General features: G+C 35.4%; 1 protein-coding gene across 2 annotated transcripts in view; it reads left to right on the top strand.

Annotated features, from left to right (window-relative positions):
- Positions 1–17,781, top strand: part of LOC123306540 (tyrosine-protein kinase Src42A) — a 67,228-nt gene that overhangs the window by 33,925 nt on the left and 15,522 nt on the right. Inside the window, exon 1 of one of the 2 annotated variants that reach the window (XM_044888581.1) lies at positions 6,639–7,810. The exons of the other annotated variant lie outside the window; for it this stretch is intronic. Within the exon in view, the coding sequence (XP_044744516.1) occupies positions 6,639–7,810 (1,172 nt within the window). Of the gene's footprint in view, positions 1–6,638; positions 7,811–17,781 lie in introns of those variants that run through there. 2 annotated transcript variants of the gene reach the window in all.

Genomic DNA, 17,781 nt, shown 5'->3' with positions numbered 1-17,781 from the left:
GTGAACAGTTAGTTTTTAAAAATTGCGCGAATTCTCTTTGTTCCTTTTGCGGTATGTCCGGTTTCGTTAAAGATGAGAGGTAGTTGACCAAATTATTGTTTACTTGCTAACTACATCTAGCCCGTTTCCGAAATTCATGTTTGTATTGAGAGTACAAATTGGTTTTAAAGATTGCTTTGAATGTAATTAGTTTAGTGGTTTCAGCGAGGTTAGGCATCAGTCCATGATTGTTTTTTACTGCGTTGAGTATGTTAGATAAGGCAGGTTTTAGTTTTCTGCTTAAATTAGAAGATAAGTGCAGCTGAAATGAGAATGATTATATTTATGGCGACAATACTCCAACTGATAAATCATGTAGGGAATGCTTTTTACGTTTCTTATATTGTAATTTCAGCGTTAAAGATAAGCCTCCGTCTACACACCTAAAAAACTCGAAGACGAAAAATTCGTGGTATAACTCGGTGAAGATCCGAGTTAAACGTAAGGGGTGCTTGCTCAGGCTGGGTAGCTAAATCTTGGATTTCAGGTGGCCCCATTGAAAAAAATCCAGTGGTGAAAGATCAGGTGCTCTGGGTGGCCGCTTAATATGTCCCCTTCTCTGAGAACTGACACACCGCTTCAACGAAATGGTGGTGCGTCATCTTATTGGAAAATGATCATTTGATGGTCTTCTGCATTCTCCAATACTTGGACGAGGGCTGGATAAACAGCGTTCTCCAATAGATCGATATAAATTTGGCCGGGAAGATAACCGGGTATAAAAAGGGCCCATTATGTGATTCCCATAAATACCCACCCAAACATTTAATTTTAGGGGAAGCTGAGTATGTAACTCACCTAATAATCTTGGATTTTCATCTGACCAATACCGACAGTTATGCTATTTTACAATGCCGTTAGCGTAAAATGAACACTCGTCCGAAAAATAGATAGTTTTTATTACCGTTAATCATTACACTGACCACTTTACAGAACTGGGATCATCCTCATAAGTTCCTGAACCAATCGTATCTTATAAGGATGGATTTTATGTTGTTTAAGGATTCTCATGATTGGTATTCGTGAAACACCAGATGCATCGGACAATTTCCTAGTACTAAAGGTCGGATTCATTGCTACATGACCTAAGACAGCCACATCCCTCGCTTCATCTCTTTCATGTTACCTTTTTTTGGTTCCGACTGAACAATTAGCGTCAAATTTGGCAACCAGTTGGACAAAGTAAGCAGCCGATATATTTTTTTCCAATTCGTCAAATAAAGCCGCTGCTGTTGTTCGCGCAGAGTCGTTATTTCTAGAAAATAATTTTATCATTTTCACCCTTTCTTCTACGGAATGCACTATTTTGGACAAAAAATTAATACTTTTCTAGACAAAAAATAATAATCATCATATCTACTAAATACTGAGATGGTACCTTTTATTCCTGGGAAAAAGCTTGTTAGAATTTTTGTGTTTATTCTCGAAACAATTGATTCATTTGCAAAGGTTTGTGTTTGTGTACAATTTTCGGCTTATATGCATATTTTTCTTCGCTCACATATTCGATAGTTGAAGATTGTTTCCAGCTGGATCGATAAGAAAAACTTCCTTACTTCGCCTATTCTAATTTCTTTTAGTTTATCTCATTCTGGGTTATACAGGGCGGGCAAAATTCGTTGTCTACTGAGGGGATCTGGAGAACTATAAGTGATGGTATAAGAAAACGAATGACACATTCTCGAGCTCTTTTTTCCTGACTCCACTCAGTTACGTGGAGAAGCTTGTAGCTTGACTTCCCTGAGGTTAAAATAAAGACCTGTTATTATTATTAATCCAAATCCGAAAACAGAAGAGAACCGGCCTGTCATTTCTAGATTTTTGATTTATGAACAAAAATTGAAAATTGCCATTATGAATAATGCTGAATTAGATACATAGGAAAAATGATTCGACAATCGGTAATTCCGATCACAATGTTGAGTCCACGAAAAATAAATGCATTTTAAACAGTCGTCTACTTATTGTCTTATTATTCAATAGTGAAACAGAAAGTTCATATTTTTTTAAAGAAATATTTAGGTGGAATGTTACAAATGATATATTTTTGAAATCAGCAAAAATTTGCAGCAAGAGAGAAGTATGTTCAACTATAGTTTACATTTGAAAAATAAGCAATCTCTGTCATCTTTAAAATGGTTGGATCGAAAAATCATATTCGAATTACTATACAAAAGTGCCTGTAAAATGTCATAATGATTGAGTATGAGTTGAAACAAGCAACCACTTCGACATTAGGTATTTTAAATGGCAATTTCTCAATTTTTCTTCATAACCCAAAATCTAAAAATGAAAGGCTTATTCTTATTTCACATTTGGATTAGTCGGGAAAAAATAATTCGAGAATGTTCCATTCGTTTTCTTCTAGCTGCTATAGGTCTCGAGATCCCCTCAGTAGACCACTAGTTTTGTCCACCCTGTACATATCAATAAATAAATAGCTCTGATTGAAGTTATTGTAGTGGTCCCTGTTTTTTCGTGAATTCTTCATAGACTTCGTCTAAGATCGAATGAGGAAATAAGTCAAAATGAAGCATAAAATATTTGCAAATGAAGCCAATTTGGTAATCATCTCTTAGAACATATCTGAAAATTACGTATTCAAATGTAGAAATACCAAATTTCGCAAATATCAAATTGATTAGACGATAGAGATCGTATGTCACCCTTCTTGAAGTTATCCACTAGCCTAATGCACCCACCCGAAGGCACTTACATAATACTTTCGACTATATTCAACGCAATATAAATCTCAGGTATAGATGTGTGCTATTACATAAACATTCCTTCATTTGATTCGATTTTGAGAACAAATGACGTCGATAAAATGACAAATCTTGTTTTGATCGTGAAATTGAAAGTGGTTATGTGATTCACTCGGAATTTTGGTTCGATAATACACGAAGAAATACCGATGGGTGCATTTCCAATGAGATCATATTCGGATCAACTGGGCTTGACTCTATTCAACATGTTTGATTGCAATATTATTTATTCCGATCAATCTAACCAAGGCTGATAGATTATGAATTTCGTATAACACAACCTACAACGATGGTCAGTGAAACCTATGGGAAATGTATGAGATATTATACAAGAGAACTACACTGTCCAAAAATTGAACTGGATAATAAGCGTACATGTGATAATTGTATAAAAGGAAATGAAAAATATTTTGTATAATAGAAATGTACTGATAAATTAAGTTAGGTGTCTACATTTGGTGTAAATCTGCCTGAAATGGAAAAAGTAAGCAAGACAGCTTAACAGCAACAACATAGTAGAGAAATGAACAAAAATAAATAAAATGGGCATTACAAATCTTAACATCGAAGAAGAATTACAGCATGTGTATGATATACAGTTTTAGCAGAGGTTAGAACTGGTAACCATTGAATAGGTGAAAAAGTAATAGTTTCAGTAATAATTGTTATAGAAATGGATACCTGATGGAATCTGCAATAGTAAAAAGGGTTCCTTCTGTTACAAACATCTCAAAATCAAGGTTTAATATCTGGTGGTGCCTTCTCCAGCTCTTCGTAGTGCTTTTAATCTATTCGGCGTTAGGCCAATGAGGTTATCAATGAAAGTTTGAACTGTCATGCTAGCACTAATGAAGATAATAAGATTGTGAACAGATTAAAACAAAAGCCTTCCCAAATAAACACTGAGCCACTACTGAAAAGCGTTGTTGTCGTCATGAAATGTTCATTATACCGTTGACCCAGTACTCGCCACGCCAACATTCGTACAGACGAAATCTGAACTCATCCGTGAACAGGAAAGTTCATGTTGGACGGCTTCTAAACGGATGTCAAACACGTGAAAATCTACAAATGATAATACACAACACGTATCAATAAAATTGATTAACGTTTATATTTTTTCGAACAATCTTTCAGAACTTCGTGAATTTGTTTTAGACGAAATGTTTATTCGTTTTTTTTATTTTTTATAAATTATTTAATGGTTAAAAAGGGTTACTCCTTTGAAAAAAACCTTCGTTGAACGTACCCTCTGCCGGTTTCTCACAGTTATGTAATTTTGATCTGAATATAATAAATTCAAACTCAGTTCCAATTAAGGAAATTGAAGGAATATCGGCATTGATTGTAACAATCCCGAACGGTTACAGCCGACAATGGCCTCGTTCGATTAGAAATAAAGGTGAAAGTTTTACTTTGATTCGATTCAAATCAGGTGGTAGGTACTTCAACTAATTGATACTTGAAATAGAACGGCTTCAGACTAGCGATTCGTTGTGAAGCTCCTGCTGAAAATATTGAGGAAGTTATGTTGGTAGCTAGGTAGGATACCAGCTCTGAATTTCGAATTCAATTCAGAAATACTTCAACGTAACTTTTATGCTTTGCTTTGAACCAGAAAAATCTAAAGTACGAATTTGTTCATTTAGGTCAAAATACGTCGATGCGACATCAATTTCTCCGTGGCTGAAAAATATAATAAACAACTTTAACCTTATGTTTGGGGCAGCTCAGATATTTTTTGATAACTATAATTTATCAATTATCGAAATAAATGAAAGTAAAAATATAATTTCTATTCCCGGCGAATGTTTCTTCATTTGAACATTCATTTCGTCATATATGACAATATTTTTGCAGTCTCAAAAAGTCTGACATCATTTTGATTGGCAAGAGTTGTTATTTAGAATACTGTTTGATATTCGATAATTGCAGGGTTATATTCTGAGAAATTCTTGTTATAATTTGCACAGATATTATATAACAATCAAGCCAACAATTAAATAATCCATTCCCTATCATCGAATGATTTCATGATTTTGAGAATCTGTATATTCCATCACATTTATTATTGACCGTACATTTTGGGTGGACTAATCATATACATATCTGCCATATTGATCCCAATATCTGGGTAGTTCGAAAAATGTCTCGAACACTCCTAGTTGTCAAATTGTTGTCAGCCTTAGGTATTGGGCTTGGTACATTTCATCACAACTGAAAATTTCCATCTTATCACAGTCACGATAATTAAATTAATCGACAATAAACAAGCAAGTTTTAATTATGATTAGACGAAGAAGTCTATCATCATCGTCATTGAAACCTAAACCAATTGTTATAAAAAATGGTCCAAAGTTTATTGCTGGTCAGTGATTCATCAGGAATATTACGAATGTCATTGAAATTGTAAGTTTCCATAATTTTTCTTGAAAATATTGTTGGACAGTATGATGATTCACGTTCAATACGAATAACAGCAATTTGAGGTCTTGATTGGCTTGATGTTATGTAATTTAATGGAATATCTGTTGATGGATTAATTTGATCGATTTCCATTATTGGCTATAGAATTGCAGAGAATTTTCTTCGGAAAGTATAGAATCTTTTTTGCAAATAATGGGCATTTGAAAAATTCCAATCTCTCAATTTTTATAGTTTGTCATTACCAAATGCAGAATCGATCCAACTTTGTGGAAAGTCCAACCGCAAGAAAAAGAGGAAAAATTAATAAAAGATTGAACCTCCGAGGTGCATTTCATACTCAGAAACACTAATAAGATGGTTGATTTCCTCTTGAGGTATCTCATCTTAGGCAACTTATGTCCAAGTGCCGCTAGAGTCTGTGGAGGATGAGGCAAACGGTATAATGTTCTTTTCGTAATGTCCCAGACGCGTTCTATGGGTGAAAGATCTGGAGATCTGGGAGGCCAAAGCTACAAATCGACATGATTGTCTTCAATATGAGCCAACATAATTCTGGCTATATGTGGTCGTGCATTATGTTGGAAAATTGGGTTGGAATAAGACGTATCCCACCACCTCCTGTATGTAAAAAAGTGATAGTTCCATAAAACCGACAGTCTAGTGGTGTGCTGTGCATTCTACAAAAAGTTGAGGATCACTTCTCACCTCGCCGCCTTCTCACCCTTGCACGTACATCATGCATGTCTAAGAAGAATCTGAAGTCCAAATTCAGCCGATCTGTTTTCAGCGAGGTTAGACATCTGTTCATGATTCGGTTCATATCCCTTTGAATTTCATACAAAAACCTTGTTTTCTTCAATAATAAAAAACAAGGTTTTTGTATTGAATTCAAAGGGATATGAACGGAATATTTATTTAATGCTTACAAGGAATACAAACAGGCTTAGCCCACAGTATTATTACTATTACTACTACTATAAATATTATGGACTGATGTTTAATCACTCTGAAACCACCAAAATTACTACCACTATGAGACATTAATAGCATTTAAAGCCTGTTTTCCAAACGAATCTTTGTTCTGATTTGCCAATGTTAGATTAGGCGAATGTAAAATAATGTATTGCTTGTATATTCAATATAATGTGAATTAAAATGAAAAATGCAGAAGAATTATTGCTCGATGAAGAAGATAAATAAGGTGTGTGTTCATAAACAAATTACGCGTTAATCAAGACACGTGGCCCACAGTGAAAGCTGTGAGGTATGTAACATTTCATCTCGGCCGAGTCAGTTGCGAAATAAGGGTACATCCGCATTCGCGCCATCAGTCTCCTCCCTCACGATACGCTTTTTTTCTAGTACCCAAAGCCTTTCGAAGATTTTTTTAATGAAGAAGTCTGAAGAATGGTGACCACCGGTGTAGTGTGGTGTTTTAAGGATAACAAATGGTTTCCCCTCCAGCTCTCCTCGATCAGGCTGCAAGGCGCGCTGACGCAGGCGCATCTGTCTGTCCTGCAGGAATTCCTCAAGAGGGTGGCGAACAAGGAGCTGATCCTCCAGGAGAATGGCTTCACGGAGCTCACCGAAAAACACAAGCAGTTGCTGCTGCAACAAGAGAGGAAACTTAGTATTTGTAGTTCGGAGATTCTCGATAAAAATGTGATTAAGCAGACTGATAATAGCGTAATGGTCGAAAGGAAGACCAGTCTGGGACAGATTCCGGAGGATAAGGTCGTCGAACAGAAACGCCGTCCGTCCATGCCGGATCTTAGAACTGTAGATAGGCAATCGAATTTATTTATTAATAATTTATTAAATAAAAATGAGACTGATAGGAAAGAGAATAAGACTGAAAATGACGAAAACGACGAGATCGTGCTGAGGTTGCTCAAGAAATATTGCAAATACAGCAAGAACGCGTTGGATGAAGAGATAGTGAGCGCTATAGAACAGATCCCGGACGATCAGATCCCCCAACCGCCCAGGAATAGGAAGTTGAGCTATATTCCCACCATGACCACTTCTAAGGAAGAAAAATTATACGAGAATTGCCTGGACGTTCCCCGAAACCCGAACGAGGATTCCATAGAGAATCAGCGCAACGAACACCTGATGAGATGGCTGAAACAGCAGAATCCTCAGCACGGCACCGTGGACATCCAACTGCCGACGAGGAGACACTCGTCGTTCGAGATCTCCTCGCCGACGGACAGTCGAAAAGGGAGTTTGATCGAAAGAAAGTCCAGTTCGTCGGGGTTCATCAGTAGAAAGTCTAGTCTGACCGCCTCTTCTACGCCAGAAAGTGTTAAAAGTGACAGCAGAAAATCGAGCGTGTCCTCGACGTTGACCAGTAGAAAGAGCAGTCTCGGTTCGACCTCTAGTTTGTCGGAAGGTGAAGAGACGGGCGGAAGTGACTCGGGATCAAGCCACTGGAAAAAGTTGTTGTTGAAATACGCAGGCGATAAGAGGGCTGAGAAGAAGATCAAGAAGCAGAGGGAGGCGTGGGCGAGGAACAGGAGAAAACTCAGCTCCGGTTCCGGTATTGAATTGCAGAGAAGAGATCTTCTCCACAAACCGTAAGTTTAATTACTTGGAAGATGATCAATTCGCTTATAATATGTTATACCTCAGAATATATACTTCCTAACATCATCGGTTAATATTAGGAAATGATGAATATTTTAAGATTATAACGGTTCACACCAAATGTACGGGGTGGGCAAAATTCGATAGGATTGAATGACAGGTCTGTAACCGTAAGAACTAGGGAAAAATGGATGACACGTTTAGTAAGTAAAGTCTTTTTAATTTAAAAGCTTCCTGTAGTCCTACTAAAAATGACCCTCAAGGAAGCTTAAAGGGAATGGCCGTTAAAAGATACATAGAAGTAGAAGAAGAAGGTGTAATGTTTCAAGGTTATATCATGCTCGCTCATTCAACGTAGCAAATATTCAATCTTGTGGGTATTTTATACCGAGTTGCATTCAGCAAAAGTACCCAATTTTTCGAATATCACAATTATTTTTATTTTTGAATTTCAACTTACTCGAAATCTGGTCAAATATTTATAAGTGAGCGTTCAACTTAATTTTGAGAGTTGGGTTCTTTTAATTTATCTAATTTTTTTGGTATGTGATGCTTGTTATGAACAAACTGGAGGAGATGGCTGAAATTTTGTTATACGGAGAAGATTCAGCACATCGATCAAAAATTATATTTCCAAAACCATTCCATTCGATGAAATCGTTTGTGAGATATAACTGAAATTTACATTTTTATGGATATCAAACACTCTTTATCTTCTCAAACCGAGTCAAATTAAAAAGGGAAAAAGTGTTTCTTGTGACCTCAGGAATCTTCTGTAAAATATATGTACAGGGTGGGGAAAATTCTATGGGATTGAATTCGCCGAACACATGAATTTACATTTTGAATTACGCAACTTTCCATGCATAATTGAGGAGTTTATCTTGCACCCTCTTCATCCCCAACAACAAAATGTATGTCCATTTTTGACAGAAGAAGTTGGGATGGCCATTCAAAGAAAACCCATCTATCCTTTACATTTCGTATATAGGGTGCATAACAAACACTTCAATTATACCTGAAAAGTTGCGTGATTTTGAATAAAAATGGACCTGTTTGAGCATTCTTTCATAAAATAGTAATGTCGAAGAAAAAATTGTCTGCGTTATACTTCATACCAACTCTGTATTAATTTGGAAGATATACTGCGTATAAACAGATCTCATTTCCCAGCTGTTTTAAATCGTTGCAAATCGCGGTTTCATAGTCATCAAATCATCATGGTGGGATATATGTATTTCGATTCCGAATTACGAATTAATTCATATTTGGAAAGCTTGATGACAGCGGTAAACTAGTATAAAGCCGAGATCGGAATTAATCGGTAATTTAGCAGTAGCTGATTCCTATTAAGGTTTAAAATAACATTAGATTGTGCGAGTTCGTCCGTGAATATCTCTCGATGATAAACGAGGAATAATTTGTTGACGAAAATTGATTCTTTGAACGAATCTGAGTCTTCTTCGTCTACAACTTTGTGGCCTTGAAGTTGTCCGAGACCTTTTGTTCTTCCCAAAAGGTTCACTACAGAAGCTACAAATAAAAGGGAAATTACTATTACATAGTATACATATATTATATGGATATATTGCGTTTCCAAAACTTCGTTATCCGTTTCAGATTCTAGCCTAATGTGTCATTATTTCGGTGATTAAAAGTTTTTGCGCACACTTGCGATTTTCCGATAAGAGGAATTTTCGAACAATATCGAAATTTATCTCCAATGCAGTGGGAATATTCTGAACTAGGTAGTAAAACTGATTCGTCAAAGGATGCAAGATACAAAGCTGTTCCTAAGTTCTGAAATGCTCCTTTCAAAATCCAAATCTCATCAGAAGTTCTATTGGAAATTTGAGTAAAAGAGCACAACATGTTTGTATTCGGAAAAGAGGAAACTATTTCGAAAATTCAATGTGAATATTCTGTTAATCCTTAGTTAGTTTCGCATTTCATGCCTCGTTAGTTTTCATTTATATGGATTTTTCTGGTTTATGTGCATATGAGGTAATTTCCTGAATTAAATGAATGAAGAATATGAATTTGATTAAATTATTTCAGAAATTAGAAACAGTTTTACAACTTGCAATCTTTGACTTAGAGCTTTATTACCTTAGCTCCACCGCATTGGAGATATTGTTCTTTTTTTAAATCCTTTCTCGAATTCGTTATGGTAGAATCTGAAAAGCATAACTAAGTTTGTGCTGGGTATTTTTTCAAAATCCACACTTTGAGTGAAATTGTCACAATAACAACCTGGTATTTTGAAAAACTTGCTAATATTTTCGAATGTACTCATTCATACTCTCGCACTGTATATTCGCTACTAAAACGGTCACCTATACAAGTACTGAACTGACCTGGCGATGCTTGGCGCTCAGACAAAAATGACTTTCAATAGCATACTTAATGAGAAGAATGTGATATGTATTTTGCTTATTCTGTTGAATGTGCTCTCGTGTTGTTTAACAGAAAGCGTAATCAGAAAGGTATATAGGTAAAAACAAAATAATAATAATTGTCGGTCTTTAATCGATCGATTTACAATAATAATTATTATTAGAATTCCCCAGCATCCGTCCTAGCGGCACCGAATCAGCGCGTTCTTACATTCTAAAGCACCGAGATGAGATTCAATGACCGATCTTGGAATTTCGTCAATAGTAGTTAATTCGCGTTATTTATATCTCTCGATAGATCCGTTGAGAATTTCTCCATTTTACGATTCTAAATCGAGAGAATGAGGAAAGCAGCAGACTGTTAGATGGCGCCATTTAATGTCCGTCTGTTGATGCATTCGAGAAATCTCCACGGATCGGTTCACCGATCCTCGTCGTTTGCGCTCAGATTAAGGATGGAATCCTGCTCGCAACATTTTTTTTTCTGCTCTCCGGTATGTTTTATGCCATCGGGTCTCGCTTCAGATTGTCCTTTAGTGCATGTCGTCATCGATCAGACCGCGTATGTCATTATGTCTTCCAACTTGGACATTGTCCCATCGTCATTCTTTTGTTGTTGGACATATTGGAGCAACTGGATTTTTTGCTGGCTAAACGACAGCCTTACCATCTTGTCCAATAATCTGAGAATGGTCTCGAACTATTACGTTCGACTCGTGGTCAAAATTATTTTTATAGCTGAACTTCCGTGAGAATAAGGTATTGGGAGTTCGAAATTTCGAGGTAGGTTTAAGATCTAAGTGTACCTCGTTAATGGAAAAATTCCACCGAATGATTTCCGTGTTATAGTGATATGAAATGTTTTCCTCTATATTCGACCCATCCATCAAATTTCCTTGAAATATTTTTCAAACCTCTGCAACTTTCGAGAGACTACCAATGTCTTATTTCAAGTGGCGTATCCAATATATATTTACATCGTTAGATAGCTGATTTGATGGCTATTTTATCAGTGTGCCAAAACTTGGCTAAACACTCAACAATTGGTGCACATGGAAGGTTACACTTTTTTGAAATTTCTACTGGAGAGGTTTTTCCAAGAAAATCTTTACCATTTTTACTTTCGATATTATGTAGTATTAAACCGCTACTGTTTGCACCGAAAATGTAAACGCAATATCTGAAAATCATCATTCTTGTATAAGAATAGACCACGGAATAGATCAACACTAGGTATAGGATTTACTGGATGCTCAAACATCTAATCCACTCCGCGAGTTTAATTTTCATAATTTATTTCATAGTTTTTACTTTCGAATTATTGTAATATTTTATTGCAATATAAATATATATCGGTTATTTTTATTACATATAATCTTTTGTTTTTGTTCGACAGAATGTATTTGCAGGTGTATTATTCAGATGTTGATTTATCTTATGGGATAAAAAAAATCATATAAACTGTTAATTTAATTGAATAAGAAATATGTACTGATCCAATGTAAATCGGTAATTAGGTCAATTGGTTTCTTATAATGAAAGACTGAACCTCATGTTGAAGTAATTTTCAAGTGTATTGGTCGCATTGCGTCGTTGTTATTTCCCTATTTTCCGTTTATCAGATCGTATACCTACTTGAGTTCGCATTGTTACTCTGATTAATGATGATGAAATAGAATACGTTCTTATTACGTGAGGCTTTGGTTGAAAATTAGTCGTATAATGTAATTTGTAAACCATCAACGAACAACTGATAATGGACATTAAAAAATAATCAAGTTTCCATACAATACAGTGGAAAAAACCAACATAAAACGATTAAATAACATCTATAATAATTTTTCAAACTTGTTAACAATACAAATTAAAACTGCCAATCCGCAATTGTACCATGGCATTATCTGAAATTATTTCACCATTGTTTTACAGAGATATATATCCGACCTCCATCAAAACGGAAATGGTCAATAACAATGAAGTTTCATGCAAAGGTTGAAATGACATCTTGTTTGAGCTGCGACATATACAGCGGAAAATGTATCCAGATATGACGATATCGATTATTTCCGGTTCGTTATTAGATTTTGGTATTCACGATGCTGTTATCGATATCGTCTTGTGGATTTTTCGAATTGCACACGTATTCGTTGATGACCTCTGCTTGGGACAATTGTTTCAAGTACCTATTCTGGTTTTCGTGTTCCGGAGGCTGTCAAATGAATAACGATTAAGTTCCGGTGAATTAAACCGGGTTCAAGGTGCATATTTATACTCGCAAGGGTGTATCAATGATGGTCGGTTAATGTTATCAGGTCAACACCTCTATTAAAATTATATGCGTTTTCTTCCACAAGGTAATTCTGAAAAGTGTACAGTGGATTTGAAGGCGTTTAGTAAAACGTTCCTCTTTGGTAGAACAGAGTTGACTTAACTGTAGGTATATCATTTTCATCGATATTTTCATTCTTAACACAGTTAGTCTCCGACTTTTATATTCAGATGGGAGCAATCAAATTAATAACTTAGGTACTTCCGAGGACATTTCATTCACAAAGTTTAGGTACTAACTTGACTCGGTGTTTTCAATATTTGTGCATAATTATGCATGAATATCTTCTATTGAAAAAATATAAATCAACATGAAAGCCAATGTTTTAGGATGTTTAGCCTTTAACTTCGTCTACAGTCAAAAAGTTTGAAATGGTATGATAGATCTTCCATCCAACAGGTTAGGTTTGGTTTGGTTTATATACATGAAAAGAAAAACATACATATATGTAGGTAAATAATGCAAGGTTGATTGATATTTAACGAAAATTAAATCCACCAAATCACGGAAGGCTGCTGATTTCCACGGAATTTATCCTGAGTTCATCAAGCATTCAGGCGAAAGGGCTTCGTCTTGGTGGTTATCTTTTTATAATAACATTCTGACTTCTGGCTATTTTCCGACCGAGTTCCAAAAGGAAAATTTCAAGAATTTTCAAATAAAATTCCCCTGATCTTAGATGTTATCGACCCAATAGTTCATTGAGTGTTCCTTTCAAAATTTGAGAGAGTCTGATTCTTTTTAGGATTGAATCGACTCCAGAAGACGCTTTCCAAAATTGTCAAGGGGGTTTCAGGAAAAATAGAAATTGTTGTTATTAGGTTCTGTGATCAAGAAAATACGATTCTGAAGTAGCGTAAACCCTTATGATCCAACTCTTTCCTTAATTCAATATAAGGGACAAGGACATTTGGCAGACTGAATAAGGAAAACATGTTTCTATGTGCATAAGATATCGTGCTGGTCCAACACATTATGCTTTGTTCCTGTTTTTCTGCCATTAGGTTAGGTTGTTTCGAATTTTCATCGATTGCTTACTACCCCTAAAACACATGTATACAAGAAATTGTTTTAATGGACGAACCTTAGGCTCAAGATCTATCTTGGTCATTCTCGATTCAAAATGTAGGTATTATTCGAAATAATTTACCGAAAGAAATGGGTTATTGAAATAAAAGAGAAGCAAGCATGTACATGCATACGCCGATGGTCGAAGAGATAGAACAAGGACGTATTACGACGTCGGAATCGGCGGAAATAAATCGAACGGGTCGTGATCGAGGCGCGGGAAAAAACACGCGGGGGACACGGTCGGTGCGGTGCGGTACGGTGTTGTACTACCCAGAATACTTGAAGCGTGATTCATGGCAAAGTCGACGACGTGAATTGAAAAATTCTGATCGCTCCATCCTCCATCGATAATATTCCGACAATGATGAATGCTCATCAATCATGCATAAAAATTATGTTGATTTATTACTGACATTCACTTCACATCGTTATACACCGCAAAAAAAAACACTTTCTTGTCGATATTTTTTATTCTCATCGTGAGAATTCATTTCGGCTGAACAATATACTGAAAAAATGGTATGGAACTGACAAGACAGAGAATGTCAATATGAACGTAAAATACCATATGCAAATGCCAAAACCACTTAAATAAATAAATGAATCCTTGAACTTGAAACAGTTTATGCGATTATCACAAAAAACAGTTTTTAAACATCATGACGATTTTTATGAAAATCGTGTAATTTGTTTTAAGTTCAATTATGGATTTTCATCAAGTATCGGACACATCAATCTAAATAAATCCTTTCGTTCGTATTGCAATTTACATATACTGTGGTCCAACGAAAACTTAACAACTCGTTTTCAGGCTTCAAAATGAAAATGTGCAAAATCACTCGGATCCGTCTATTTCTGATTCGAGGAGGAACAACTTTTTCGCTTTTCTTTTTCATCCCCAGAACTACAGACCTCTAACTGGGGTGAGCACAACCCCTTTATTTTGAGTAGAGTTATCGATTTCCATTGATAACGAGAGGACAGGTAAAATAGTTTATTGAGAGGGGCTTACATCGTTTTAGTGCGGTCAGTTCAAAAGAAGAAAATGAACATCTTACGTTAGAATCCATTAATTTATATGGGGTTTTCGTTATAGGTAATTCAATTAAATCAGTTCGTCATCTCGGAAAGTCAGAAATTTTTTTTTATTCGTCAAACGGAAATAAAAAAAAAATTTTCATTGAAAAACAAATATTCATTCATGTTATTAAGTTTCCGAAGTGCAATTATCTCTTTTATGAATTTCCACATGAAAAAATTTCTCGAAAATTCTCGCTATTGGTTACAATTCCGATACTGATGAAATTGAAAATGGACACTCGTTAAGTGCTGCCATCTTTTCGACGAAAGTGGAACTATTGTAATATTCGTCCCGTGGTATAAACTCCTCTTAAATGCTGGAAATGGGGACCACTCACTTCAGATTTCTGGTATAATTTGACGCTATTCATTAATGATCCCAGTTCGCAAATAATCCAGTGGCTCAGGCTGGGTAGCGTAAATCTTGGATTTCAGAAAAAAGGCCATTGGAGCCAGATCGGGTGATTTGGGTGGCCACTCAATATGTTCTTGTCTTCCAATCCTGGCGTGAGGAAAATTTTCATCTAACAACTGAGGTGGTGCGCCATCTTGTTAGAAAATGATCGTTTGATGGTCTTCTGCATTCTCCAATACTTGCACGAGGGCTGTATAAATAGCGTTCTCTAATAGATCTAAATAAATTTGGCCAGTGAGATTATCGGGTTTAGAAAAGGGGCGATTATGTGATTTACATAAATACCCGCCCAAACATTTCATTTTTGGGAACGCTGAGTATGCACCTCACGAAATAATCTTAGATTTTCATCTGACTAATACCGACAGTACTGTATACAATGTATACTGAATTGTACTGTGTTGTATGCAGTAAACATTTCATACAGTTTCTGAAATACAGAGTGTTTTTTTAATTTAGGCAAAAAATTCAATCCGCCATATGGAATAGAGGGATTGACCGATTGGGTTCAAATTTGCTACATGAACTGAAAGGCCTCAAATAACAAGTAACCCTTTGAAGTGACTCAATATCGGGATCGAAGTTTTCTTTTGTTTTTTATGTCAAGATCTTCTAAGAATAACGTACCGTGTATGATAGTTATTAGATATCTGAAGTCATATCCGAAAATATGTTATCGCAAGAACTTGCCTCAAGATCATGTTGAATAATTACGAACTTTTTTCTTCTTGAAACCGTGAAATCATTGGTTTACCGCAAGCAGCTAACATTCAGAAGAATCAATGTGGAATGACCACAAATTTATGAAATAAATAAATGGATGTCCTAGAACAAAATTCATTTAAGGGGTCATTTTTAATCGAGTACGATACATCCAATCGTCGTCGCAAAAATATTTGCTTGGCATATCCATTTCTTCACTGAAATTTTCCATTATGTCATATCCCTAGAACTGTCCGAAGTTTCTCCATCAGATATATTTCAGACTATAATTTTAACTTTTTTTCCAAGAATTTCAACAGAATTTCCTGAAAGAGATACATGTTCCATCGATAATATAAATCAATGAAACAATTTAAAATTCTACAGAAATATCGTAATATTTCGTCAGAATAACCTTGCTGCGAGCTGTTGCACAGATTATTTTGCAATAATTCGTTGGTGTGTACGAATTATGAATGAGCAATTTATTTGCCTGATCACAAAAAAAAACTCCATTTTTTGTGCTCATCCGACATCTTTCTACTCTCCTTTTTATGCATCAAATTCTATGCTCATCTTTAGTTTCTGAAATTGCCTCACTGGACTGGACTCAAAAATTCCCCATTTCTAATTACATTTCAGTCCTATGCAAATCGCAACCATAGAAACTTTGTTAATCGAATTTTTAATAGGGATAAAACTGAGTAAGACTGAAGCCATGCTAATGATAGATCGTCAACTGAAGAACTACTACCATGAGTATTACATACATATGACTTGTTTCAAAATAGCGCTTCGTCTTCCGACCCAGAAGGATTTCAATGATGCATAGCTAATAAAGTTGGTGATATGTATGCAAATCTCCGATTTAGTGAAGATAAGTGATGAAATTAGTCTGCATAAAGTTGAACGCATGAATTACTGGTGAAATGTTAGATATAACGTCTGCCATAGTATACATGACAGCTAGACGTAATAATCAGATGTTGTATAATCCATGTCCAACATCGGTTTTTCAATTGTGGATGCATTTTGTTGTGGAGAGTATAGAGAACGATCGCCGTATTAAAAAACTGTCCCCGAAAATGGAAAAAATGAGTCAGCCGCCGAACTGCTTCTATTCTGTTGCAGGTTAGGTTAGTTTAGATGTTTCTCATCAGTTTTCGAATAGATTACTCCGAATAAAATTGATAGATAGAAATAGATACATTCTAATGTAAGTATTGAAAATATGCACCTATATTATAAAATTGGGTAATCAGGACAGTACTCAATTGAATAGTTCGAATCAGATTTTTTTTTCCGTTTAGCGACACAAGAACATACATTGGATAAAAAATGACTTGTCTACTGTTACATGATTTGGGGGACAAAAAATCTATAGTCTGCAAGCAGTAATCGTTCTTCTTCTCTCTATACTCCATACATTTTGTTGTGATTATAGTGTTCTGTTTTCGTTATCTTCTATCTTGACAAATAACGTTTTAACATTAAGAGAAGATATAATTTATTTATAATATTTATTCATCTGAGAATGAAAGGTTGAATGGGTAGTATTTAAATTTGGTAACTGCTGTTGTAAACAACGATAATGGTAACTTATTGGAGATGAACGTGAGACCTTATACAGGGTGTCCCGTAAAGACCACGTCAAACGAAAACGAAAAGTAGATTAGAATGTGCTCTATCTGATGTGAAAAAATTGTTCGTATGAAAGTCTCACAGTTTTCGAGATATTTGATGTTTTATGAAAATGTTGAATTTTTTCGCTTAAAATGCTTTCTCTCTTGTGGAAGCTACAATTTAATACTTTTCGTATCAGTTTTTTTTCCGTAAATTTTGCTGAATGATTACTTCAATTCATGCAATGAAAAATAACACAAAATATTATACAGGGATTCTGAAAAAAAAAATTGAAATTCATGTTCTGAAGAAAGTGTTTTTTTGTGCTGAATTCTATCTGACGTG

Source organism: Coccinella septempunctata, chromosome 2 (genome assembly GCF_907165205.1).
Source record: "Coccinella septempunctata chromosome 2, icCocSept1.1, whole genome shotgun sequence".
In the NCBI taxonomy this organism is placed as follows: Eukaryota; Metazoa; Arthropoda; class Insecta; order Coleoptera; family Coccinellidae; genus Coccinella; species Coccinella septempunctata.
The sequence above is the reverse complement of the archived record's forward strand: the minus strand, read 5'-3'. Positions and strand labels throughout refer to the sequence as shown.